General features: G+C 38.8%; 1 protein-coding gene across 1 annotated transcript; it reads left to right on the top strand.

Moving 5' to 3' along the window:
• Nucleotides 1-1164: 1164 nt before the first annotated feature.
• Nucleotides 1165-26065, top strand: LOC306766838 (FERM and PDZ domain-containing protein 4-like; the record flags this gene model as incomplete). The annotated part of the gene is made up of 17 exons (XM_079254688.1): nucleotides 1165-1205; nucleotides 7943-8059; nucleotides 14147-14307; nucleotides 14616-14718; nucleotides 15265-15310; nucleotides 16169-16273; nucleotides 17335-17442; nucleotides 17797-17928; nucleotides 18568-18687; nucleotides 18880-19016; nucleotides 19305-19431; nucleotides 19652-19741; nucleotides 19828-20010; nucleotides 20153-20273; nucleotides 20367-21335; nucleotides 22745-23920; nucleotides 24798-26065. The coding sequence occupies 17 exons, from the start codon at nucleotides 1165-1167 to the stop codon at nucleotides 26063-26065; spliced, it is 5004 nt and encodes a 1667-aa protein (XP_079110814.1).
• Between the last annotated feature and the right edge of the window lie 1823 nt (nucleotides 26066-27888).

The following is a 27888-nucleotide window of genomic DNA, read 5'->3' as shown; positions in this document are numbered from 1 at the left end:
TGACAGAGGTGGCTCCTCTGCAGTGTTTGATTTATGATCAGTGATTCTTTCATATTGGGATCATGTACCTAGAATGATTGTTCATCTGGAAACTGAAAAAAAAAAAAGTGTTGTTTCATGGATTTAAGTTTCAAATGTCTGTATTATCAGTATTTGACACTTGACAAAGCACAATGGAGAGAGGGGAACTCTCTGGAATGTCCCTACACATTTAATTGCCACAGGTCTTATGACATGATTTCTGTGTTGTAGATGTAAATCCACCTGTCCTGTTTTTGCTTTTGGTACCGTATCATCAGATCTATGTTGTTTGTGTTGGATAGATTCCTAAAATGTTTGGAGGTCTCTCATAAATGGCATCATTGAGAGAGAGCGTTTAGCAACTGGACTGTTTTGAAAGGTCAAAGCAGCCACACGGTACAGTATGTGCAGCGTAATATGCAGCTGTGAGGCGGCTACCTCAGCTGTTATGGTGGTGGTGGGGGGGGACACATTAGGTCCTCCAATCTCTCCAGCTGCTCTTGTTGCTCCTCTGCTGCATTTGAAAACACATTTATAGGGCATCCGTCTTGCTGTTTTCAACATTTTCTTCCTTCTGGAAAGATAGCTTAAGAACTGATCAACATATAATTTGGGGAATTTCTGCATCCTGGCTGCATCCCTCATTTGTAATTACTGTGCGTTCCATGAATACAGGCACAACATCCTTTCAGATTCCCATTTCTCTCTTCCTCACTCTCATCTCCCACAAGCATCGCCACCCCTGTCCCTCCCTCCCTCCCTTTCGCTCAGGCTCTCTCTGCCTCTCTCCAAAGCTGTTGTTACTGTGCGGCTCCTGCACATCATTCCACTGCGATGGAAATTAAATGAAGGTGGCTTAACGCAGCGAACAGAGGCATGCTTTGAAGGATGTTACCAAAGGAAGCTGCGCTGCCAGATCCTTTTCCATGGACTGTGGATTTGTGCTGCTGAAGCGAGGACACAGCAATCACTCAGCCATGCAACGGCTCAGACAACTGGACTAATCTCTCCACCTGACTTATGGAAGCTCCACTTTGTTTTTTCTAAATTATTTATTCCCCATTGCCAAAGACAGAGAAGGACAATGGAGCCAGAGTGAAGTGGAATTCTAGTGTGTAGACTTTACTGCGGTCTGCAGTACACATGGATGTGTTCAGCTTTGTGAAGATGCCAAAGCTGTCAGGGTGAGTCCGATGGTTGCCGTTATATGTTTGCCTGCCTGTGGATATGTATGTCAGTTTTCTGTAAGATGCTGTTTCAAATGTTTGAAGGCATGATTTTGAGAATGGAACAGCAATCATGTGGACCGTGTGATTAAAAATGCTGAGTTATTGATTGCTCAGGGGAGCAAGTTGTGCAGTCATGTATGATGTGAAATGAATGAGCAAGTGAGGTAGATGGGAGTTAGGGTGGGAAAGCGGATGTGATTCATGGACATAAACTATGTAAATGTGTTTTTATATATGTAAATATATATATATATATATATATATATATATATATATATATATATATATATATATATATATATGTATATGTATATATATCTATATATATGTGTGTGTGTGTGTGTGTGTGTGTGTGTGTGTGTGTGTGTTTGCTGATATCTAGCCAGATAACATTGATACATTGATATGTTATTGTTATTATTTGGTCTTGTTTTCACACATGTGTCCTGAAAGGACACATGCTTAATATACACACAATTGAAATAAAACACTTTGAACAGTTCACAACAACAAAATTAAGATTTTTAATCCATTTTTCTATACAGATTTTCAGGGTGAGAAAACCTAGAACATTATATTATTTCAGGTCCTCAAGAATTCATTCATTGTCAGGGCTGACACCTCACTTCACCCATGGGTCTACTGTGTGGACATTAATCCACCCAGGGGATTTGGCTTGGTCAGAAACAACAGGCCACTGCTGGTGGGGAGAACAACTGATCAGACAGGAAACACTGAATGTGACACATAAACTCTATGTCAAAGGAATGCCCATTCGGGACATATAAGCTCATGTATGAGTCATCATCTCACTGCTCAAGCAGTTTTCTATGGTTTTTAATCATTTTTTTTATGACAGGCAACGGCTCAACAGAAAAAAGCACACCAAAAGTTCATAACTGTTGATTGCAAAAAGTAGGTCAGTTTGAAAGAAATGAATAGGGGAATCAAACAGGTAGAAGTGATTTTCCATTATGTAATAGCAACATTGTTTCCCAGTTAATGCCCCTCCACAGCAGCACGTATGATGTGGCTCCCAGTGGACTACAAAAGTCACTGCATCCTGTCACTGTTAATAATGCCACACACTGCTGTTCTTGTTTAGAAGTTACCACTGCTACACTGGTTTTTCATAGGATTTGTTTGTTTGTTTTTTGTTTTTGTTTTTTTACGTTTTCAGCTGCCAGCAAATATTTAAGCCAGCAGGCTGGTGTTATGCTAAGCTCACTTACCATTTACATGGAGAGCTACAATAAAAGGAACGCTTCCCTTTATGTCTCCTTTCACTGTCTTTTCCTCACACCCAGATGTGTCTGCTGTCAGAAACAGAATCTTGCTCTTTCTTTCATTTTATTCTTTGATTTGTTCAAATCTAGCCAGTATTTTCATTTTTTGGAAGTTCTTTTATCAAAAGATAACAAATTCCCCCTCCTTGTCTACTTCTCTCTGACAAACTTTGATCTCTTTGGCCAAAGGCTCTTTTTTTTTTTTTTTTTACTGTTGTTCTTTCCATGTAAAAATTGGCCTGTGCTGTTGGTCTTCTGAAATGTTTCTTAGGCATTATAAAAGATATTTCAACAACAGAACTGTGGTGATGATGAGCATCAGTTTCACTGCCAGGCTTGAAAAACTCAGTTGGATTGGTGAAATGTAGATATGCTTGTAAGTTATTTCTAAGCATGTATGCTCTTCATTCATTCATTCATTATCCAAACTGCTTTGTCCAATGAAGGGTAACGGGGAAGCTGGAGCCTTTCTCAGCAGTCTTTGGGTGAAAGGCAGGGTACACCGTGGACACCTCGCCAGTCCATTGCAAGGCTGTATGCTCTGCATGTTAACAGTAGATAAAAAAAAAAAATTACATGCAAAACAGCTATTTAGTGATCCTTGCATAAATACTAGCATTATTCATTAAATATTTGGGTAGAACTGTAGAAAAAGTGGTTTTCCTAATGTGAACGAAGCCTTAAAGCTACTCAGGCTGAACTGTGTGACTTTCTGCTGGTGCTGCTTGCTTACTTCATCTCTTCATTTCTTAAAAGAAAAGAAAAAAACCTATTATCCAACCCATTGTTTAACATGTTTTGACAGCAAAGTTTTTACACAGGAAATCACTGATCTGGACAGAAATTGATTAGCCTAAATGTTCATCAGAGTATACACCAATCAAAAGATCTGTCATACTTAGATATTAAAATCAGAAGCTTTCAAGGAAGAGCAGATCAGAAATGACTCTGGGTCAGAAACAGGAGCCAGCTGGCCATTGGATGAAGATGCAATCATTAATTTTGTACAGTCCTTTGAAGCATTTAGCATAAAAGCAGCGAGGAGCACAAAGAGGTGCAGGAGAATCCACGTCTGGTTCAGTGCCCACAGGGTAAGTTCATCACTATATCCGGTCAATTTTTTGTGCTGAATGCCTGGACAGAATGCACTTCAATAATCAAATTACAAAGAAGACCCAGAAATCCTTCTTTTGTTTTAACATATTGCTTTTTACCACTTCTGAATTAAAATCCCCTGATTTACCAGGTAATCTCTTATGTGAGGGGTACAGCAGCCTATATTGTATGCCAAGGTTTCAAATAGTCACTGTTTTGTTAGATAATGCTATTTTGCTTTTTCCCAGGTAAACTAAACACAGTGTGGCTCTGAGGCTCCCTCGCTCATCATAAAATAGCAGGAGGATCATAGTGGGTGGGCTGCTTCCCAGATGCTGCTTTATTTCTACCCAAAAGAGATTAACTAACCAAAACCTTTATATATAGAGGCACCAGAGAGCTGCTCAGGATAGTGCAGTTGCCCATGGCAACAATATCAGTGCTTACAAAGACAAACACAGAGATACAATATTCAGTTGGAATAATGGAAAACACAGGCACTCCAAATGCGAAGTGAGTGCAGAAGATTTCAGGATTAGTGTAACCTGGCACGATGTGGCACAAAGTACGGATTCTAGTCATTCACACATCTAAACTGGATGAGCTGGTGTGATTGTATTTGCCCAATAAAAGAGCATCATGTCACATATCAGGAAAAAGAAGTGATTCTCTTCATCATCTAAGCTGATGTGATAGAATCAGAAAATGAGCAACCTAGTGTCGCTATTTGCCCAGTAGCATCCCTGAAATCTCTTTCAGCCCTCACATTTTAAATAGCAACATGCAATGTAAATAGCAGTTTTGACTTTTGTGTTCTATGATGGTGCCATGTTGACCTAAGGCTCAGTGTCATGGTGGTAGTTGGAGAAGTCAAGCAGAGGCCAGATGCTCTCTGAAACAAAAGGCAGTGTTGATGTGCCATCAACAGGATGGAGGCAGTCTCCATGAGAGGAGCAGAGGAAGAAAGCCTTTAATCAGAGAGGTTCCTCTATGTCTGAGCCACTGCTCTGCACCTCTCCCCATCCTCCTTCCAGGAGACAGTCATTTCTCCTCCCAGCAGATTCCATACCCAAATAGAATCACATTAGCAATCTGCCTCTGCATAAATGTCTGTTTAATTCAAGAGCACTAAGAAAGTAGCATCACAGCCTCCTCACCCTGCATCCCCAGTCATACTTGTAACACTCGAGAATGTTTGAACGTTGACCTTTTTTATTCAGCTTCGAGAATGATCACTGACTGACAAGGAATTCATGAAGATGCTGCTTATTCTCTTGAAGCCTCTAAAAACAACAGGTTATGAAATTGTGACAGTCTGACTATATGAAGTGTGTACATGTGTGTATTTACGCAGCAGAAACTGTTATGAATGTTTGAAAATATGATCCCTGAATTCAATCACAAAAAGTAGAAGCATCAGTTCAGAAAAATGTGATGTGTCTTACATCATAGCATATGCAAAGGAACACTAAAATTATCATGGCTGTCTTGACCCGGGGTTATTCCCTTGTCTCTTGCCCAGTGCATGCTGGGAAAGCTGAAAAAACCAAAAAGGGAAAGCAGAGTTTGGTCCTCTGGCACTCAGTATATAAACATTCCTTGCTGCCACGTGCAAGTAGTCACTGACAAAAATCACTGGTCAAGAAAGGAAGAGGCTGAATACCTCATGAGAAAAATGCATATCTTGTATATTGTGTATACATAATGGCAGACATGTGGTACCACAATGTGGTTTCATATGGCCAACTCTCGTAGATAGTCATTGTTAATTATTCAAACTAACTTGAGTGTCTGCGTTGGAAAGGAGTCCTCTTAGCCGTAGCCTTGTTTATAATGCATAGACACTTCCTTCATTATCAGGATTTGAACCGTTGCATGACAACAAAATGCTTCTTTTCGCACAGCTTTTTTTTCAGTGATAGAAATGGAAGTGACCTACTGTGATCAAACAAGAATCCCACTGGTCATGCAGATTTTATGAGGGACTGAAAACTGGTCTTTCCCCATATTTCTGAGAGCACAATTAACTTCCTAACTGCAATATCTGGTTATGCTGATGATGATATTGAGATTACACACTTGCAAAGAACTGCATTGTTATGGGCCAGTTGAGGTGACAAAGTGCTGCTAGTTGCTGTGGTAGTAAAGGCAGAGTGCTAATGTGCTGTATCGATTGTTAATTCACCAAGCAAGGATGCTGTCTTCCTTCTCCTTTTGGTGTTAATGTCTATTGAAGATAAGTTTTTGGTTACTACTGGAGCATGGAGCAAGACAAATCTAAACACTTAATATTGAAATGCTATGATGCATTTTATGGTTTTGAGCAAATTGTGCTTTAATAAATCCTTCAGGAACTTAAATTTGGCCCCCATTTCTTCTTGTAATTGCTTCATTCTGACTCTTGGGTAACCTGTTCATGAATTGTGCAGCATGGCTTACCTACTTGGCGCTTGATTACTTAGTCCGATGTGACCATGCAAGCATTATTTATTAATGCTTGATCAGGAAGATCAGTTTCACTGTCCACCAGTGGGTGAAACCCTTTCAGCCTCTCTGTTGAACTGGAATGCTGGATCTCAGCGGCATAATGCACCTCCCATCTGCGGACAGAAGAAATCAAAGATCACAGCATCTGTGACTGTACTGTTAATACAGAGACATTGAGGCCGATAGACAGAAAAATGGATTTTTTGGAACAGTTTGGAAGTTCAAATACATATCTTGGAGACTCTGCAACTGAACCTGTAAGTATGGAACATTTTATGATGTCAAGCATGTCGGCTATAATCTTGAAAAATGACACTTATGACACTTTTTTCACAAGGAAGAGCTATTTATTTGTTTCTCATGACTTAAATGTGAAATAATGGTCCTGTATAGCCTATATCAAACACTGCTTGCTTTGGCATGGCTGTTGGTTTAATGTTAGTGCTCATGAAAAAGACGAACATGGCTCCAACAGTGTCACACAGCATCAGATGAGCTGCAGGAAATGTTCTAAATATACAACATTGAAGCCTCTACCCAGTTAATGTACTGTAAGTCAAATAAATCTATATCCATGTGGAAACATGAATACCCCCCAAAGAAAAAATAGGAAAAAAAAATCTGATTCTTTTTAGCGTGCAGAGGCCTTAAAATGTGATGCACAAAGGGAAAGCCGGCATTTTTCACCACACTGTTCATTCTTTCATGAATTAGTGATGATTATTTGCACTCACAAGCACTTAACTGTGTTTTGTTATTTATTTGCTTTAACTTATGCTGCATTATTTTTGTTGCTGACTAACCATCTGAAAGTAGTTTAAAACCCCTTTTGCAGTCCTTTATAGCTTATAGATTGTGCTGATGAATTGGCAGCACTTTGTTCCAATCTCATGAGATGGACACGTGAGGCCAAACAAACACACACTGAGAGACACACACATGCAGATAAACAAGCATGGCACGCACAATTTATTATCATCAGTACAGTAACTGGGGAAACATTTAGAAGGAAAGAAAGAGGGGCTTTGAATAATGAATGCGAAGAGCCCCGTTACACAGTAGACAAGCCTTTGAAGTGACATAACTTACTGCCACTGCTTTCATAGCATCGCCAGTGTGCAGACACAAAGACAGAGATAAAAGGAACAAAAGAAATAGGGAGCAGACATCAAGACATGAAATGTTTTAACCAATCACAGTCCACCAGAATAACTGCACTCTCTCAACTTGTGGCGCAGGGGAAGGACTGTGCAGGAGCGTGCTTTGTTCAAATCTGAAAATTAGTTGAAGCTGAGATTTAGACTGTTGCTGTCTTTTAAACGATCATCAACAATTGACAGGTTCACAGGTGGTATTTCTGGTTATATTTTCAAATAAAGTTTATCAGATCATCTTGGCACTGAGGAACCAAAATCAGTGCTTTATACGAAACTTCCTCTGGGCTTCTTTTTATAAAGAATGTGCTGACATCTAGCAATAAAACCAATTTCATGCCTCTCAAACCACAAGAGTGAGGCATGACAACGCTGCCTGTGTGTCTAGCTTACGTAATTAATTTGATTTGTATTCACTGAGTGAACTATGCCTATGGAACATTGTTTATCACGCTGGAATTGGACAATCTCTCATCACTTGCTGCATTGCTTCTTGTCAGTGCAATTTATTTATAGCCACTATGATTCAAAGATAAACTGGGCAAATGTTTTTTTGAGGGTCTCTTTGTGATAAATAAAATAAAATAAAATAAAATAAAATAAAATAAAACCATTTGATATAGCATGTAAAAAAAATTGGCATTTAATTTTCTGTTATCTGCCTTCACAGCCACAGGACCAAATCCTCCGGCTGGCCGCCCCCTTCAGGGACCTGGAGTGCTTCACAAGGACCTCCAAATGGATGGGACATGGGCACCAATAGAGAGGGGCGTGACTGCTACATCAAGTAAGTGCCCTGTGTTTAAAGAAACTGGGGGGCAGGCGGTTCTTTCCATCCCAGATGTTTCAGACGCTTTGCCAACCTGTGATTATTCCAGCCACGTCACTGCTTGCACAGTGTCTCCATCGGAGCATTCAGAATACTGATTTTCTGCTCCCTCCACTGCTGCGCACACTCTACCCCTGCCGACTCTTACTCCCTCTCACGCTCTCATACACCCACAGCACTCCTTATGCAGTTGCCCAAATGCAGAAGAAGAGTGTAAGTGTGCGATCTGCTGCAGCTGATGAATTTCACCTGCACGGGGGGCTTGTTTTGATCCAAGACTCCTCATGTTCTTCAGAAGATCCCTGGGTCATTGTGTTATCATCCTGATTGATACTTCTTAAGAGGCTTTTTTGGAAATCTGTGCAGGCAGGTAAAAAGACTACAGTATTTGTCTTTTTTATGTTTGTGTGTGCAGCAGTGTAACAAGTGACTGCTTTATCAACTCTGTTGATGTGTTAATGTGGCTGGGCTTTTTGTTTGTTTTCTTTTTTTTTTTTTTTTTTTTTAGTTCTTTTATGTGTAAATTGCAATATTCTAGAGTGTTGCTGTGCCAACTATTTGGAGTATTTGCAGCTTTTATTTCTTTGCAAGATCGCTCATTGTTTTCACTGAATAGTTTAAGATCCACCTGGAAAATGAAGACTGCTGCACTCAGGTATATGACAATGCAGATTGTTTGGCTGGTGTGCAGGATAGAAGGAGAACACTTGTCACACATGGGTTATAGCATGAGAAGCGTGATGTCAGAGGAGTTATATAAGAAGTACGGAGCAGTGAAAGCGCTGGATGCAGAGTGAGTCTGCATGAGGCAGATCATGGAGGCTGCTTGGCTCCAGCTTTTCCTTTCTAAATTTGAGAAAGACTCATGAATAATCAAATGTCTCTTCTTGTGACTGTCTGTGGCTGAGTTTGTGCTGTTTTGGCTCCAGGGTGCAGATCCTGAATTGTTGTGTTTCTCAGTGGAACACATGCCTAGTCTGCGTGACTGGAGCACATGAATAAAGTAAAAGGCATTTAATATTTACAGTTCGACAAACAGGATTTAGGATTTTTAATGTGCTTCATCGACCATTGTAAAAACAAAGTCGAAAGGAGCTTGTAGGTAAAAATAAGCCAAATGAAAAATACAACAAAAGACTTCGCCAAGTGAGTTATTTTAACTCAGACCTTTCAGAGCTTCCAATGGCACAGAATCAGTTTCTCATAAACATGCCACTTTACTGTGCACCAAAGGTCAGAACATAAACTGACTTTCTCAAAATATGTACAAGATTTAGGAGATTTGGTTTACATGTTTGTGATCTAAGAGGAACACATGTAACCTCCTCAAATTCAGCAAATGATGAACTTAATCAAAGCAGGCTTCTGGAACAGGAGTAACAGGAAATTGCTTTTGGTAATAGGCTTTCTCTACTTTATCCAAAACATGCTGCAAGAAAATGCTTGCAAATACTCTTCTACAATGAGAATCAGGCCAGAAATTCTAGCTGGCCATTTTGCTGTTCATTTTATCTGCTAAGATCTCAGCATGGCTCGTGATTTCTATATTGAGTCTTGTGGAGCTGCGCTAGAAGCTAATGAGTATGATTAGGGAGCATAAGATGCATGGCTGTCTGCATAATGGGACTCTAGCCATGTTTAGCAGGTGGCTGTGCAGGGGAGGGGACTGCACTCTTCCTGAATGCACAGGTCCATATGGTTTTTATTTTTGCCCAATCTGTTATGTTTGTCATTTTAAAGCAAAAACTGACACACTAAAGCAAACTAACTGTGTCTCAAAGCTTTCCCTAAATTTAAAAGGATATGATGTCTGATTGCTTGTTTTGCTCACAGGATGTTTTGCTTATTGTTTATTTCCTTGGAGATGGATTCATTACTTTATGTTGCAGTGGCAGATGTGTCGTTTAAGAGCAAATTTCAGATGATTACATATAAATGATTATATTTAAAAATCTTTTTAGAGTTTTAAGTGCATTCCTTTAGATTTTTTTTTTTTTATGATATTCTGGGGTCTAGTTTTGTGGCAGGAAACCTAAGGTTAGCATGTCCCAGTAGGCTGTAACTTTTGCATACTGTTATAAAATGTTACAAATATACTGTGAAAGCAAGTTGTCATGTATTTTAACAAGGTTTTTTGCCAGCAAATTAGATATTTTTCATATTTATGTCCTAAAATTCATTGAATGGTTGTTTAGCTTATAATAGCCTCAAAAAATAAAGACATACTTGTGCAGCTGCAACTTTATCTCTTAAGATTGGGTTAGAATGTGGTAAATTTCATGATGCAGTTGCAGTTGTGGCATAAGGACTCACAAATCTCAGTCTTGTTTGATACTAATGTTTAGATATGGTCTGTATCTTTTCTACTTACTATTAGGCACAATTATTTAACAGTTAAATAAAATTTTAGCAGATAAAAAAGTGCATCTCCAAAATTTTGAGACTCTCAGACATAAAGATGGAAATGAGTTCAACATGCTGTCATTGACTAAATAGCCAAGAAGTTCAGTTTACAATAAGATCCCCCCCAGTTCTCTAAAATTTTGAAGATTTTCTCAATTTCATCATCCACAGTAAATTACGTAAAATATACATTAAAAGAATCAGACAGTCGAGAGTAATGTGAGCTAAGGACAAAGCTGAAACCAGCACTGAATAACTGTGATCTTGAGGCCCTCAGGCAGCTCTGAGATAAAAACAGACACGGTTCTGCACTGGAAATCATTGCATGGGCTCAGCAACACCTCAGAAAGTCTTTTACTGGGGAACACAGTTCACCAACAATCCTGGTAACTCCATCCCACCATGCAAAGCAGGAAACTGCTGTAGCAAAAGTTTGATCTGGTAAATCATTATTTTAAATTAAAACAGATGCTGCATCCTCCAAGCAAAAGAAGAGTGGGTGCATTGTTATCCACGCAGAGCGCAAAGGCCAGTATCTAGTCATGCACCATTAATGACTGCATTAATGGTGCATTAGCGAATCAGAGAAACTGGCCAAACGGATAAAGAAGGGTGGCTGTATTCTGGGGACAGTTGAGCCAGTAGAAGCAGAATTTATGCAAGCTTAACAACATAACAGATAACATCACAGAACCCCTGTTTTTATATTACTTATTAAATTCTATTTTTAGAAAGGCACACTGCACATGAATCAAAATGTCAGTTTTAAATTTAAAATGTAAACGTAGTAAAGTTAGCAAATGAGTTAATATGAATCTAAACATATGAATCTAACACTAAAGTGACGTAGCATTCACTTACACAGTAACAAAGCATAGAAAGAGTGCAGCACATATACATGTATGTAAATGTAAACATGTCCCTACGTTTTACTAGAGGGTAAAACAGTAAACAGAAAAGAAAGGCAGCTAACAGGTTCATATGAGTATGTATGTGTGCTGTAGACTGGTAATATCCCAGTTTTTGACATGGGATTTAAAAATAGTCTAAATTTCAGGTGGTTAGTGTTCCGAAAGTACCCCTCACTGACAGCACAGATTGTTCAAAAGTGGTGTGACTGTGGGAGATCTTACAGTCTCCTGTTGTAGTGACTATAGTGGTGTTCCAGTAAGCAAATATAGTTTGAAACATTTATTCAGTGATGATGGTGGTGCCAGTCTGTGCAATATTTTGTGCATAAAACAGGCATGCCAGTCTTATAAATCTAAACTAATAAAAACTTGCATTACCAAGGAGAGAACAGCAGTGATATGAATAACTTTCCACCAGTTTGAGCACAGCTACACCTACGAGTGACCAGTTTGGGAGGGAAAAATCCATGTGAGAGAAAATCATAACTCTCTGGGGCCACCAACTCCAAACTTCAAGGACCACTGCTCTGCAGGTTTCAGATGTTTCCCTGCTACAACACACTTGCCCTGAATAAATTAGTCACTAAGAGGCTTGTGCAGAACTTGACAACAAGCTGTTGAAGAACCATTTCACGCAGAACCAGCAAGACAGTGGCCATCAAGGTCTGGATTTGGTGATCCCTGCTTTATGTGGTATTCAGAAATTGTTCCACTTGCAAAAAGGACCAGTATAAGAGGCCATTCTTGCAATTTGTAATAGCTTTACATCATGTCTCCTTGATGACTATTTGACTAACTAAATAATTAAATGACTGACTAAATAAATAAAAAACGTGTTAATTGATTTCTCTCTAGAATAATTCTAAATAATTTTAATTCAATTTTATTCAGTTCAATTGGGGCAACCGGATAAACAACAAATCTGTAAAAGCTACACTAATACTGATTAATGTCAATGTAAACTTAATTTAGACAGCACATTAAAAGGCCAACGACCAGCCAAAAGTGCTTTACAGTGGAATTGAAATATAAAATCAGCTAAAGCTAAAAAAAAAAAAATATATATATATACTAATATAATAAGAAAATAAACAAGAACAATAAAAGAATAAAAGCAAAAACTGATAAAAAATTTTTTTTAAAAAAAGCAAACTCTGCTCAGCCAAAGGCTGAGCCAAAGGCTGAGCAGAGTTTAAATATCTGGGAACTATTTAGTTCCCAGATATTTAAAAGCTCTTTGAACAAAACAAGGACAAATCCTTCGACTGGTGTTGTATATCTAGTTAAAACAGTTTCATGCACCTTAATAATAATATCTCTTGATTACATGTACCATGGCTTGTTTGTAACACTCATGCAATGAATATCAACATAAGCATTAATTATCATTTATTTTGAGAAGTACCTTTACTTCAGAGGCATTTGATAATAAAAAAAATATTCAAAATTCTGTCCACCTACTAGCATCCACCTGCCAGCAAACAAAATAACATTTTTCATTGTATGAAATTATATGTATATAAATGAGGGGGAGGGGTGGGGTGATAAGAGCTTTGTTATTTCAAGATGAACCCAGTTGGATTTATGTCTAGCATCTTAATTGTAAAAATATTCGTGTCACTGTAGAAGGAAAGCTTTTTAAATCAAACAGTACAAAGCATGCAGAGTGTTTTTGTTTTATTTCAGGTCCCTTTAGCTCTGTTTTTAATCATGCCTGATTAAATTTGTTCGCCTCCGTTTGCTGGATTTTGAATGAAGGGCACCATATGGTTCATACTGTTCAAATATCTCTTTACTAAACCTGGTTCATAAAACCAATTTTTAGTAACTGCTGATATTTGTTTTTTTGTTTCTTGGTATACCGAAGGATTAGTTATATGATTCATACATCTTCCCAGCTTCTATAATCTGAATCCTAATGGTAGATTGCATGGCTTTTGCTCTGAGAAGAAGCAGCTAAATTCTCCCCAAAAATATTACCTGACAATCACTCAACAGCTTTAAACTTGTTACCCTTGTATCCGTATTTTCATGGTATTGTGAACACATCTGACAGATCTAACTGAGTCTTTGTGCCATGAAACATTAATTGTTGGTATTTAGTGGTGAAAAGAATGTGTTTCAAGAATAACTGTGAATTACACATTGTCTGCCCACAGCTTTAATTAACCAACACTCTTGGCACCATACAGAGTTGCGCTGGTGCTGCTTTTGCAGCCGAGGAGTGAGAAAAATATATATCACACAATATGTGCAAGTTGCACTTGCAGTTTGTGCATTTCAGTTAAATTTATTGACTAATTTTGCAAGGTTAATTTCTTATTTTCTGTATAGCTTTTTATTTTTTTTAATAGATTTATTCATTTACAATCTTTATAGATGTTTAAATTTGGGTTCTCCAAGTAATTTAGACTTTTAAAGTTTTTTGTTGAAAGGAAAAAAAAGATCAAATAAATGAATATCAGAAAATGAACCAACCAGACAAGTCAATAACCAAAACCCAAATCAGGATAAACTAGAAAAAGTAAGGGAACTGTCTCACAGGTCCAGTTATAGTTAATTATGGATGCATAATTATGTAAAAGGTTAATTTGATCTGAATAGCCAACTGATTTATTAAAGCAAAGTCTAAAAGTGTCTGAACACATGATTTAGTTAAACAACACCACACAAAAGTTTTAAATAATGTAACAAAAATGAGCAGGAAGTATTTTCTTTATCATTCCATCAGCCACGTCTCCCAGAGCAACTCCCTGGAGGAAGTTCGCCTGGAAGGAGACAGGCTTGTGCCACCAACGCCCCGGAAGGTGGAGATGAGGCGGGACCCCGTGCTTGGCTTTGGATTTGTGGCAGGCAGTGAGAAACCTGTGGTGGTCCGCTCAGTCACACCAGGTAAGGTGACCCAGCAGCAACATGAGCTCTACAAATAGTGACTCATTCAATCCATAACTATTACTGTGTCAACACAAGATGAAATCCACCTTAAATGTAGTGAGGAGAGAAAAAAAGAAAAAAGAAAGAAAAACAACTGAGGCAGTAGTTTGCGTGGATGATTCACAGATTTTTAAAGCCGTGAATGAGTAAGCTTTCATTAGAGCTTTGAGGGCCCGAGACTTGAAACACAAAAAAAAAAATCAAGAAAAATGCAGAGGCTGTGCACAATATGTCTGCCTGAAGTGTTGTTTGTTTTGCTTTGGCAGGGGGTCCATCAGAAGGCAAGCTGATCCCAGGGGACGAGATCATTATGATCAATGATGAGCAAGTCAGTTCAGCACCCAGAGAGAGGGTCATTGACCTCGTCAGGTAAGACAGCTGCTTGGTACAAAACCAGTTAAAAATAAAAACAGAACAAAAATATAACAAAAATAATTTAAACCAACCCCTGACCCCAAAGTGGAGATGTATCCCATATATCATTTCATTTTGGAGTACTTAAGCATAAACGTGGATGTTTCAGCAGGATGGATATGACGTGTTGTTTTAGTCACCTGCACCGTTCTCTGTGATTTAGCTGTATGCTGTTGGTGATGCTTTTTCAAGCATCTCATTAGATTAATTTCACCGTCGCAGCTCAGTGGCTGACTGTGAGCATTTGGTCCTTGTATGACCTGTGCAGCAATCTGTAAACAGTAGGGGCCTTGAACGGGCTCTGTCTCTGTAACGTAACTCATTATATCATTATAATGGCAAAATGGGTTTGCCAGGAGCACCCAAGGAACACAGTGTTCTTTTTCTTTATTTTCTTTTATTCATTTGTTTTTTTTCTATTCATTTTAGTTCTCATATCATTATTAATAAATATCTATTGCAAAAAATCCATCTTTTTTTTTTTTTTGTTGTGTCCCACAGGAGCTGCAAGGAGTCCATATTACTGACTGTTGTTCAGCCGTATCCAGTAAGTGTCTTTGCAATAAATAAAACTGAGTGTATTCTAATCATCTGTTTCTGTTTGGAAGTGATTATTTAGTTGATTCTCAACAAGACATCCGTCATGTATTATGTGTGTCCTGGCACCATATCAGTTACTACTTGACAAAGTGTAAGAGCTTGACAAACCAAAAGTCGAGTAGTCACGGCATAGCCTCCCAACTCGAGTTGGATACTAAGATCATCACAAGACCACATATGAAGCTGCCACGTCAACATTTCCTCAAGTTACAGAGCATCAGATGGTGGTAAACATGTAGGGCCATGAGCATATTTTCTATGAGGCCTTTGTTTCAAGTTCACATAATAATCAGTGGAAATGATGCTTGAATTCCCTCCTAAAAATAGGGTTAGGGTCACGAACATGAATGGATGCTCTCATAAAGGAATAAAGATATCCTGGACTGTTTTAGGAGTGGCAAAAAACTCATTAAAATCTCACCATGAACAATAATTCAATTATTATAGATTTTAATCATTCAAATTGTTCAGTGTCATTGTGTCATTAAGATTTTCAGCGGATTGAGTTTAAGTCTTGAAAAACAACAACTAAATATCTGGCAAAAAGTGGCAAAAGATTTAGAAGCAAGCTACTAAATACTTCAGTGCAGAAAGATGTACACCAAGCAATTATAATCCTGTCTGTAATTACTTCTGTTTACATTGATTTTCTTTGCAGACTGTGGCATAACAGCATGAGGGTTCATTCCCTCTTACGTTCTTACAGAGTGCTACCTTAATTATATCAGCAATAACTGAAATGAAGACTGATATGAAAAAGCCCGTTTTTCTTTACACATCTTTTATCTTCTTTCCCTCCAAAAAGTCACCAAAATCAGCATTCATCAGTGCAGCCAAAAAGGCCAAGTTAAAGACTAATCCTGTTAAAGTCCGCTTCGCCGAAGAGGTCATCATCAATGGACAGGTCCCAGTAAGTAATACCAAGTCATTCTGTGCACATCAAGCTACTGAATGGAAAATTATCAACACAAAGTTTGAATTCATGAGGCTGGAAATGAGTGGAAATCGCTAACAGTAACAGTAAAGACACACATGAGCAAAAATAAACCTTTACTAAAACCATCGCTTGAATTGCATGTCCAAACAATGCATGTGATTGATAGAAAAAGTAGACCCTCTAACATGGAGATCCCCCAAAACTACAGGGTGAGTTACAGTGTATGAAAAGAAAAACCCAGCTAAAATAAGGAAGCGACTGCATGTTGGTTTATATTACAGACACTAGTTTTGATGGCTGAAAATGTGTATTTGTAAAGATGGAATTATTAAAAATGCAAAACTCCAAATAGATAGAAAAATAAATGAACAAAAACATATTTGTGACAATGGTTGGTTACAGCCCTTTCAACAGTAAAGGGGGTAGAACAATGCATCTGCCATGTAGCAAGAGAATCTCAGTTTTAGAGTTAAGTAGATTGACTTGTCGTGGACAGAGCCGGGTATGTTGTTGTTTCCAGTCATTTGTTTATTTATTTGTTTACCTTTACTACTCAATATATGAAGTTTATTTTTCAAACAGTGTGTATGGTACACAGAGTCAAAAACCCGATAACCTTGACAGTTTAAGAGATATAAACACTCTCAATATTATATCAACACAATTATTGCAGTCTAACTGGTAGCATAATTTTCAATATTATAATAATGTCATTATATTTAAAACCAAGCATGTGGTTGTTTAATAATAACTCATAACTAATAACTAATACTCTCAAAGCTCAGCATATTTGAATCCTTTATTTCCCCAGTTTAGAATATATCAAACAAATTTAACTACCATTTACTTTATACAGAAATTGAGAATAGCATTAATCTCCTCATTTTGGCAAGAAAGTCATTAAAATGTTCCTTTAATTTTACTTCCACTTGCTTACTTTAATATGCCTTATAATCACAGGATTCAACACCTCCCTTTGATGCTTTAAAAGAAATGAATACCATTTTCTGATGTTTTTCTTCCTCTATTCTCAGGAAACGGTGAAGGACAACTCCCTTCTTTTCATGCCAAATGTTCTGAAAGTGTACCTGGAGAACGGGCAGACTAAATCATTTAAATTTGACAGCAACACATCCATTAAGGTAGGTGCCGGGAAGAATCTCCTTTCACTGGGAAATACGGTTATGTAATCCAAAGTGATGTTCACTTTCTATATTATGAAGTAGAGCTTATTTTTCCTATGGCTTTCTTAACTTCTTCTTGACTGAAGTTGTGATTTAAACATCTAACTATTGAGCAGACAACATATCCACATTTACATGTTTGTTTGTTTTTTTGTTGTTGCAGTTGGAAAAATGATTACATGCTGAAAAATGCTCATGTTTTCACATATGCTAGGCTGTAAAAATGGTTATGCCACAGAGCTGAACAGGGATGAGCTGCTGCATCTGCACACTTCTCATGTTGTATTAACTATGACATTGTCCATGTGAAAGGACGTCATCTTGACCCTGCAAGAAAAGCTATCCATTAAGAGCATTGAGCACTTCTCTCTGATGCTTGAGCAAAGAGCCGAGGGATCTGCCAGCAAACTCATGCTCCTGCATGAGCAGGAGATGCTAACTCAGGTGAGACTTCTTTCGTTGGCTGCTGCTAAACTCAGAAAAGCAGCATATACATGCCTGGCCACTGAAATACACCAATGCATCTCTTTCATGCGCACATTAATTAAAAAGATAATGTCAAAAGATTAGCGTAGCTAACTCCAGCATAAACCACTGCTCTTTGCCAAGAAAGGCCTCTACTTAAAGAAAAAAAAAAAAAAAATTATTTACATTTTTTTTTTAACTTTAAGTAAGCTGAATTTAAATTAAACAAGAAATAAGTTGAAAAATTTAACACATTCACAAAAAATTTTTTTACACCAGAAGCAGGTGTAAAAGTTTTCAGTCTCATGCTAAGCTAAACTTGGCATCTTCTAGCTCCTAGTAACTGCGTACACACTAAATAATTGAATTTGATCTTTTTGTCTATTGTAACCCTCAAATATTACAAGATTTAAATAACTGTACCCAAAATGTCAATTACTTCCTTGAATCGCTGTGAGTACTGTAAATTAAATCTGACAGACATCTGAATTTTCCATGTTGTTTGATGAATCCCTACTTGATACCAGAGGTTAAATACTGTCCCGGTTCATCAGACCAGAAAAGCTTGTTGTAATATATGTTATAAATACAAATGGACCCCCCTATCCTCTGCTCCAGGTGACACAAAGGCCAGGATCACATAAGATGAAGTGCTTCTTTCGAATCACTTTTGTTCCAAAGGATCCTGTGGACCTGCTTAGGAGAGATGCAGTAGCCTTTGAGTATCTCTATGTTCAGGTGAATAAATAAAAATTCTATATTTTGTGGTGGAATTAAACATTTCTTATGTCTTGTTAGCTGAATGGTACATTAAAATTCATCAGGACTTGGAGGCAGAATTAGAAAACACTCACGACAAGAGTGTTGTTGTGTTGTATTTCATGACTAAGTGTAACCTTTTCCTATCCACTCCCTCTTTGCCTCACCCAGAGCTGCAATGATGTGGTATTGGAGAGATTTGGGTCAGAGCTGAAATACGACACGGCTTTGCGTCTGGCTGCCTTGCAAATGTATATTCTCACCATCAATACCAAGCAGTCGCAGAAAGTTTCCCTTAAGTATATTGAGTAAGTAGATTGGATTTCTCAGTATACTGTTTGAACTTAAATTTATGACATGTCTTCAAACATTGAGACACTTTATTGTGTTTAATAACTTCCAATAGCCTTGAATGACGTAAACACAGAGCGCTAATAAGCAGATAACCTCACTCATATTATTCTGCTTTTAAACTTGGTCATGCAGTTATTCTGACTGTATCTAGTTTGTCAGTTCTCCAGTTCTGAATAAAGTAAATCCTTTACCATTATTATTTGATTGTTTTATTAAGTGTACTATAAATTGTGTATCTGTAGGAAGGAGTGGGGTCTGGCATTGTTTTTGCCTCCTGCAGTACTGTCAAGCATGAAAGAGAAGAATATCAAAAAAGCCCTCACCCACATCCTCAAAACCAACCAAAACCTGGTGCCACCTGGTAAAAAGGTACAAATATGCTTTGTCTTTTCATCTGTGTGCTCTTGTTCTCATGTTTTGCTCCACATCTGACTCTTGGCTGACCCCTTGTGGAGACTTAAGTTTTATTGTAGTGAGTCAAAGTGTCTGCTTTAACATCTCTTCTTTTTATTTTTGCTGCATTTACTTTGCTTAACTTTACCAGTTTGTTTCTTATCCTTTGCTATGTTTCTTTTTTCCCTCTTCCCAGCTGACCGCCTTGCAGGCAAAGGTCCATTACCTCAAGTATCTCAGTGACTTGCGGCTTTATGGAGGACGTGTGTTTAAATCCACCCTAATTGTAAGTAAAACTAACTTGCTACCCTACATGTATGCCGCTACACTCCCTGCTCAGTTACAGCACGTGGTGTCTCTTCCTTTTTACAGCAAGGCGAGAAGCACACAGAGGTGACATTGCTGGTGGGGCCCAAATATGGTATCAGTCATGTGATAAACACCAAAACAAACTTAGTGGCACTTCTGGCCGACTTCAGTCATGTAAACCGCATTGAGATGTACTCAGAAGACGAAAACAAAGTCAGAGTGGAGCTACATGTTCTGGATGTGAAGGTTAACAAACATTTCAACATTGTCTGTGGTTTTGTCCTTACACCAGCAAATATGTTCAATAGTTAGTATAACCTCACTGTGCAGCCTCACTTTCTCATTTATTCTGTGCTCATCATCACCTGATTATCTGCCTCCTTCACAGCCCATCACTCTCTTAATGGAGTCTGTTGATGCAATGAATCTAGCGTGTTTGACAGCCGGCTACTACAGATTACTTGTCGACTCTCGGCGCTCCATCTTCAATGTGGCCAAAAACACAGACAGTATGAAAACAAGTTTGCCTTAAATCATCTTATCATGACCAAGCAGAACGTCTTTAAATATATACTGGTTTCATTTTTGGTTCCTCTTTGCAGGCCATGTAGGAAGAATGAAGCAAAACTACCAGGCCACTGAGAGCGCATACAGCATACCACATAAAGGATGTGAGGACAGAAACAGTCAGAGGTGTAGCCAAGATTATTCTGACCAGGAGTGTGAATACCTCGACCACAGCAGATGTGACGGCCAACCTGTATATGTAACTGAGATCCACCAGCCCCAGCACACAGTTCATATGGCGGAGAGAGCAGAGTACTGCAGAATCCCTTGCACCCAAACTTACCTCAACCTCCCAAGGCCCAAACCCCAAGACCCCTCCAGAAATGCAAAAGTCTCCTTCATATTTGGGGACCCTCCTTTGGACAGTGTAAACCCCCAAAATCTGGGTTACCAGAGACTGATGGATGAAGGCCCAGAGAGTGCAGACAATCACAGCCACATGTACAGGCGCCTAGAGGAAGACTATAAAATGATGGATGCCATCGAGGAAGGATATCCGTACTCCACCAAAATCTTTGGTCCTACCGAGTGCATCGAGGAGCCACTGCTGCATGACATCTGCTACGCAGAGACAACGGATGATGCAGAGGATGAGGATGATATCAGCTGCGAGGAAGATGTTGTGATGAGTGACATTGACAAGCCGACATTGCTCTCGCTCTCGGGGTCCAGCGATGACATCATTGACTTGACCTCCCTCCCTCCACCACCAGAAGTTAACGATGAGGAGGATAATGACGTGCTGCTGCACTCTCTGAACATGGCCATTGCTGCTCCTCCTCCCGGTTTCAGGGACAGCTCCGATGAGGACGAACAGGGAGCTGGGATTCGAGCCCGTGGGGCCAGCAATGATATCCCAGTGTCTCTCATAGATTCAGTGCCCACCCGTGGAGCAGAGGGTCCCGGGGAGCCTCTGGACGATGCAATGGTGTCCACCTTACAGGCACTCGAGGCCCTTGCTGCTTCTGAGGAACAGAGTCCAGCACAATCAGAGAGTAGCACAGGTTCTTCTTACACTATTGTAACATTCATCCATTAACATCACACATCTTGCCATTTATATTTGATTTGCTGTTTTGTTTTGTTTTTTTCAATAAAACCCATTTTGTTCTATGTTTCCATTTGTGAGTACATTTGTGTTCATTATTGTGTCATTCATTTTGTTTTGTGTTTCATTTGTTTTCTCATCTGCCAAACAAAAGACTTAAAGACAATACATATATTTGAATAAACATCTATAGATGTGAGCAAAATTATTGGTACCCTTATATTCAAATAGAAACTAAAATGCTATTTCTTTTTTAATGACTGTTTGTAGCCTGGTGGCTTGACAGCTCCTGTTCCCTCCCCTGTCTCCTAAGATCATTACCTTTTGCACTTTCTGTAACTTTTAGTTGAATTAGGACCGGGACTTTAAGGTTTTATCTTTCCATCTTGTGTGTTCTTTGGTGCTTTGAGATGGATGTTTTGGGCCATAATGCTGTTGGTTGATTTGAAACTGACAGGACTTTCTGAAATGAGGAAATGAGGAAGATGTTGCAGCTCATTTTCTGAGCTTAACAATACAACAGAGCCTGTCTCACACAGGTGATGAAGTTCTGTTCTTAAAACATGTCTAACTCTCTCTAGAGGTCAGTGTGACTTCTCAACACATATACCAGCATAACTTCTTCTTCTATATTTATCATGAAAAATTGGTGTAATCTGGATCAATTTCTGTGGAACTTGTCTTCTTCAAAAGAGAAAATAAAATTACAGCTGATTTTATGAGACATCACTAACCTCAGATGTCTTTATGCTGTTGTCAGGTGTAGTTACTAGACTTCTTCTTTCAGTCTGGAGCAAACAATGACACGAAACAACTAAATTATCACTTCCCTGTTCAACAGACCGCTTAATGAATTGATCATAGTGATCATAAGAATAACAACTCATTTTGTTGTAAATGAAGACAGTTTTCCTCTTCAAATAAAAAAAAAAAAATTTCTTTTCTCTATGGTCATCTCCAAGGGGTATCAATAACTTTGTCCAGATATTATACATTGATATATATAAATATATATATATAAAATTTTAATTAGAAAAAGCATGTGTATTGCACTGCCTTTTTCTTTTTTTGATCACATGCCAAGGGCCTGCAAGTATGCATGTATGATTAAATGATAACATTTCAGCACTTAAAAAAGTGTGCATGTTTCAGAGATTACAAACAAGTGTATTTGTCTGACTTCAAATCTTAAGTTGAAGGTGGAGTCATCCTGTATAATGGTTTATTTATTTGTTGTTGTCTGTGTCATTTACATGTTAACTTACCTTTCCATTACCAATAATTATCGCTAAAACACATGTTTGCATGTCTCATGGTGTTCAGATGAAATTTTTAATGAGATTGTTGTCTTTCTGTGGTACACAGGTGTCGAAATATCTCGAGCTTTTAGTCCAGAGTCTTCTGATTCTGGCAATGAGACAAATTCATCTGAGATGACGGAGAGCTCCGAGCTGGCCACTGCTCAGAGACTATCAGAGAACCACCTGAGAATGCATGTAGCCATAGCAGAAGGACACCATGCCATGATTGAGGAGAAGACAGAGGTGAGCACGCCTAGTGACGAGCATCAGGAGGAGGAAGCAAAATCTTCTGCGGTCGCCTCCTCACCGATGTTTCACTCAGATGGCGGTGAGATGGAACCAGAGACGATGGAAATAAAATCAGTTAGTGAGTACTTTACTAAGATGCACATGGGCTCAGTAATGGGCAGACAGAGAGGAAAACAGAAAGAGACAGAGAACAGAATCCAAGAAGATTCATGTGATTCTTCCGATAAATCACACATGACTTCCCAGGACTCGACTAAAGAGGAGCCCCCTCATCTTGTCGGAAAGTATAACGCATTTACTGTGAGAGATTCCTATTACATGAATCAACTTGATCTGGGGCGAACTCACTGTAAAGACAGGCATCAAAAATGGCAGCAGAGAGCACCGGGAAACAAAATGGCAGAGAATCTCGCTCCAGAATGTGTGAATGACTCACAGGCTTCCCACGCAGACAGGCTCACAGCAAAGGGAGAGAAACAAGACTTAGATGAAAGAAGCCAACAGTTAAATGCCCATCTCCTCTCTCCATCCAAAGGGCCCATCCCTGCAGGGAGTGATGCCACTTCCCAGAATAATGAGCAGCAACAAATAAAGCTTCCACAGTCAGAGCAAGATGTCACCCGGTTATATGAATACCACGTGAGCAAACGAATGTCATCAATACAAAGTGAAGGTGTTCATTCGCTCCAAAGCTCACAGTGTTCCTCTATAGATGCTGGATGCAGCACTGGCAGCAGCAGCTGTGTCACTCCTATGGACTCTCCCCTTTGTGCCACAGACAGCATGCATGTGCTGTCAGAGTCATCACTTAAGGGGCTGAGTTATGTTTCTGCTGAAGAGAAGGCATATGGGACTCCGCTGCAGGGAAAAGTTGGCCATCCAATAGACCCCACCCTGCTGAGGAAGATCCATGCAGCTACCAGTGCTGAACCTGGGTTTGGGAGCCAACGGGACGGCAGTCACAGGATACCCAAGATAAAAGAAACCACAGGTAAGACTAAACAGGAAGGTATTCCTTTATAAATAAAAAGTGTTCATAAAAATGAGAAAAAATGCAACAATTGCAAAGATTGTCTTTCTTCTAGTATTATCCAGCCTTATAATGTGTATTTTTTTCTCTTTGTCGAAGTATCTGTTTCTGAAGAAATGCAATGAATATAATTATGTGTGTTGACCAAAAATTAAGCTTTCAAGGAACTTGAGGGCAGCTTTCGACCCAGTTGTTTGAATGAAGTATTACAATATTACATATGTAAAAACCAAATGAAGACATCTCAGCCTTCAGAAACTTATGTCAGTTTCGGTGCTTAAATCTGACACAACCCTGAACAACAAATAAAACAAATCTTGGAATATTACAGGTAAAAAAGAATAAATAAAGAGATAGTCTTTCAGTGGATTTGCTAAAGTCTCTCAGATGTCCTGATGAAGGTTCTTAAACATCAGCACCCCTTCAGTTTCCTAAAAGGAAAGATGTTTGCTGGTTGATAAGTTACACACCTATACATGTTCCTGAGAAACAAAAAATAATAGCTCCTTATTTCTTTAAAAGCTAACTATCATTGTTTCAGCCTGACATCTGTGTTGCATTTTTTCTCACCCACAAACAAAGCCAGGTCAGCTTTCTATGTTCCAATATTTTTGCTAAGCTAAGCTAAGCTAACCAGCTTAACAACCTCCTTCATATATTTGAATGAGGTTGATATTTTTAATATAGGAAATTCTCAGCATGTAAACGACTAAAGTTTTGGACACTGTTAACAGGAATTACAATATTTGGATAACCTAAAAAATAGTAAAGAAGCATTTTGTTTCTGTCAGGGAAATGCTTAACAGTTCTCTCTGTTTTCCTACTACCCCTAGTGTAGCTTGCACACAGCTGAAGAAGGCTGGGAAAGAGTCATCTTTAGCTCTCTGTAATGAGACCGGAACCACCACCACAATCATGTCATCTTCATCAATACGAAGTAGCACAGAGCCCAGCGGGCTAGCACTGGCCAGCCCTGAGCCTGACCCAAAGGCTGCGGCTTTCCCCTCAAGTGAATCTTCATGTGACACAACAACAGACAGCCTCGGGAAGCCACGTAGGGTTCGGAAGCTCAGGAGGAGCTGGAGCACCTTATTACAAGGTTCCAGGAGTTTAGAAGCACTGATAGAGAAGACCAAAGCCACACTTACTGGGAAGAATGATAATCAAAATATGCAGAGTCAAAATCCCCCAAAAGTGCAGAGAGCCGTCTCTGCCAAAACCCTACCCAAAAGCATTTCCCAGGGTTCAGTTGCCTCTAATTCAGCTGGTAGATGGCAGCTAACAGATCCAACACAGTTTCTGCCACAGTCAACAGCTCCAAAATTGGATGCAGGAACATGGAGTTGTCGTGTACCATTCAGTCACTGTTTCTTTAAGAGAAAGTCAAACGTCCATGGTAGTGACGATGATAGAGAGGTGCTTTCACACGCTTTGCTCTCTGACAGCTCTGTTTCTTTCAACAGAAAGGAAAAGCTGGTCCTCAAAGCAGAATCTAAAGCTAAGCACAGCAGTACGCCCACGTCTATGAATGACACGAGCCTCAAAGAAAGACTAGCTCATATAAATTCAATGAAGGGAAAAACCTACAGCCTTCATACAGGGTTTGCACTTGCACAGACGGATGCCTTAGAGATGATCGGTGTGTTGCAAAGCAGTGTGCGACATAAGTCCAGAGGTGATGATGTACCTGAGGTCAGTGAGGCTGACATGGAAACATTCTCTCAGCTGCTTTTCATGCAGGCCAAAATCCTGAATGGCTCCTGCAGTCAGATGGCCACAGAGTACAGCAGCCCAGAGGAGTTGCTGCTCACTCTTACACACAGCTTCCACACACTCTGTTGCTTAACCCAAGCCTGCATGTCATTAGTGGAAGGCCTGAGTGCTGAGAGTGAACGACGTGAGGTGGTAGCCAAGGTGGATGAAGTCATTATGAACTACGCATGTCTGCTAAAAGCTGCTGAGGCGGCTGCAGGAGGCTCCCCCGGTGACCAAAGTGTGACTGCGTTGACACATTACTCAGCCACCATGTCTGCTATTATAAACACACTAACTCACTCACTGAAAACACTGCTCAACAAAAAGCTGTCATTTTGTTCTGATTATTGATTTTAAAGCCATACATAAGAGACATGGGTTTAACAACCAATGTAAACTGCTGTGAAAAAAAATCTTGCCTTGTGTATACAATATTTTATTATGTAAAGAAAATATAAAGCTATATAAATTAAAGTTTTAAACAGATTATATTAAGGCCTCTATTAAAAAAAAAAGAAAAAAAGATATATGACCCCTCCCCACCCCCACTTCATCAAATATATGATCTATTATTACATAATGAGGATTATTTAATGATTTATTGGTTTTATTAGGAGTTTGATCTGTAAATGATAATATTCTTATATAGTTTATTTATAAATTGCAAAAATACATATGTTGGGGAAATGACTTCATTATACAAAACTTTAGAAAAATTGTTTCACAGGACCTGACATTGTAAAAATTAAAGTAACACATAGCTTTTTTCATTTGTTGATTCTCTTGATTTAATGAATATTTTACACATGGACACTGAGTACTTTCCTGTTATTTTTGTCAACATCATTAAAAAAATTAAAACTTCGAAAAAAGGCTTCTCCAATCATTTTGTCAGTTTCTGCTTCAAAGCCACATGTAGTCCATGGATTTTTCCTGATTAAACAAATTTGTTCCAAAAGTTGCAACTCTATGCACTGAAAAGTTCCTTCACCTAAGTTTGTTTCAGTGTTTAATAATTCATGATTTTAGCTTTCCCTCAAGTCTGAGGGGTGGTAATGCTTTTTGCATTAATGATGATGGTCTGTTTCAGTTTTTGCAGAAGTAAAGCACACTTTGCCTTGCAAGTCTAAGCAAAACATTTCATGCTAGCAGCTCTGCGTGAAGCTAATAGCACAGAGCTGAGGGCTAAACACCAACTTTAGCATACTACCATACCATGGCAGTAAAAGCTTATGCCAAAATACTGAATAACTTATTGTACTGAACAGACAGAGCTTTCCTGGCCTGGGTGCACATTTGTGAAGATGCAGATGAAAACTTCCTGTAAAAAACAAATGGATCTGGCTCATTTATAGAAGATTATGTAACAGAAGAGCTGATTGATTTACAGATGGGATGTTGAAGCAGAATTCATGTGAGAATCAACATCTCAGGCTACTAAGAAATCAATTAGTGTATACCTGGAGACTGACAGTGTGAAGCTCTGCAAGACAGACCTCAGCACAGGCTCGAAAACGTATTTTTGTTTGTCTGTTTGTTTCTTTTGTTTTGTTTTTATCGAATGAATATTTCCCCAATACTCTTAGAAGTCACTTTCCTTCACCCATTCTGATATTTCTGGCTTCATACTGTAACATTGTTTGTTGTACAGAGGATATAACCCTGCTGATCATGTGACATTAGGTTCTGTTTTGCAGTTTTGTTTTGTCTTTTTCAATAGGCTAATACAACCTGTAACCAGCAGGGCAATAAAGTGTTGCTGGTTCATTCTGTACTTGTTGTGCACTTATGTCGCCTTTCCATCTAAAGAAAGGCCTTTTGGTCAGAAGATTTTATTTCAACAGGGCTGAAACAGAATCAGGCCTAACTGACCTAATGAGCCAACCAATCAGATGAAGACTGGGCTTTTGTTTCACAAGAAACATGTGAAATAGGCTAAGGAAAGTGGGTCTTCCAAAGCCTTCTGTCCAGACTAATGAATTTCTTTAAAGTGGAGACAACAGTGTGAGGTAACAGTCTTTCCAAATTTTTCAACATGTTCTTAAAATTAGCTTTAAATTAGCTTGTTGTGATTTAATACCAATGTTTCTGTTTTGGATAAACACAGAAAACATAATCTATGGCTAATAATACAGACAGAGTTAAAAAGGCACATCACTTGATCTATTTTCAAA

Source organism: Telmatherina bonti (genome assembly GCF_933228915.1).
Source record: "Telmatherina bonti genome assembly, chromosome: 15".
Classification (NCBI taxonomy): domain Eukaryota; kingdom Metazoa; phylum Chordata; class Actinopteri; order Atheriniformes; family Telmatherinidae; genus Telmatherina; species Telmatherina bonti.
This window is presented reverse-complemented; position numbering and strand designations above follow the sequence as displayed.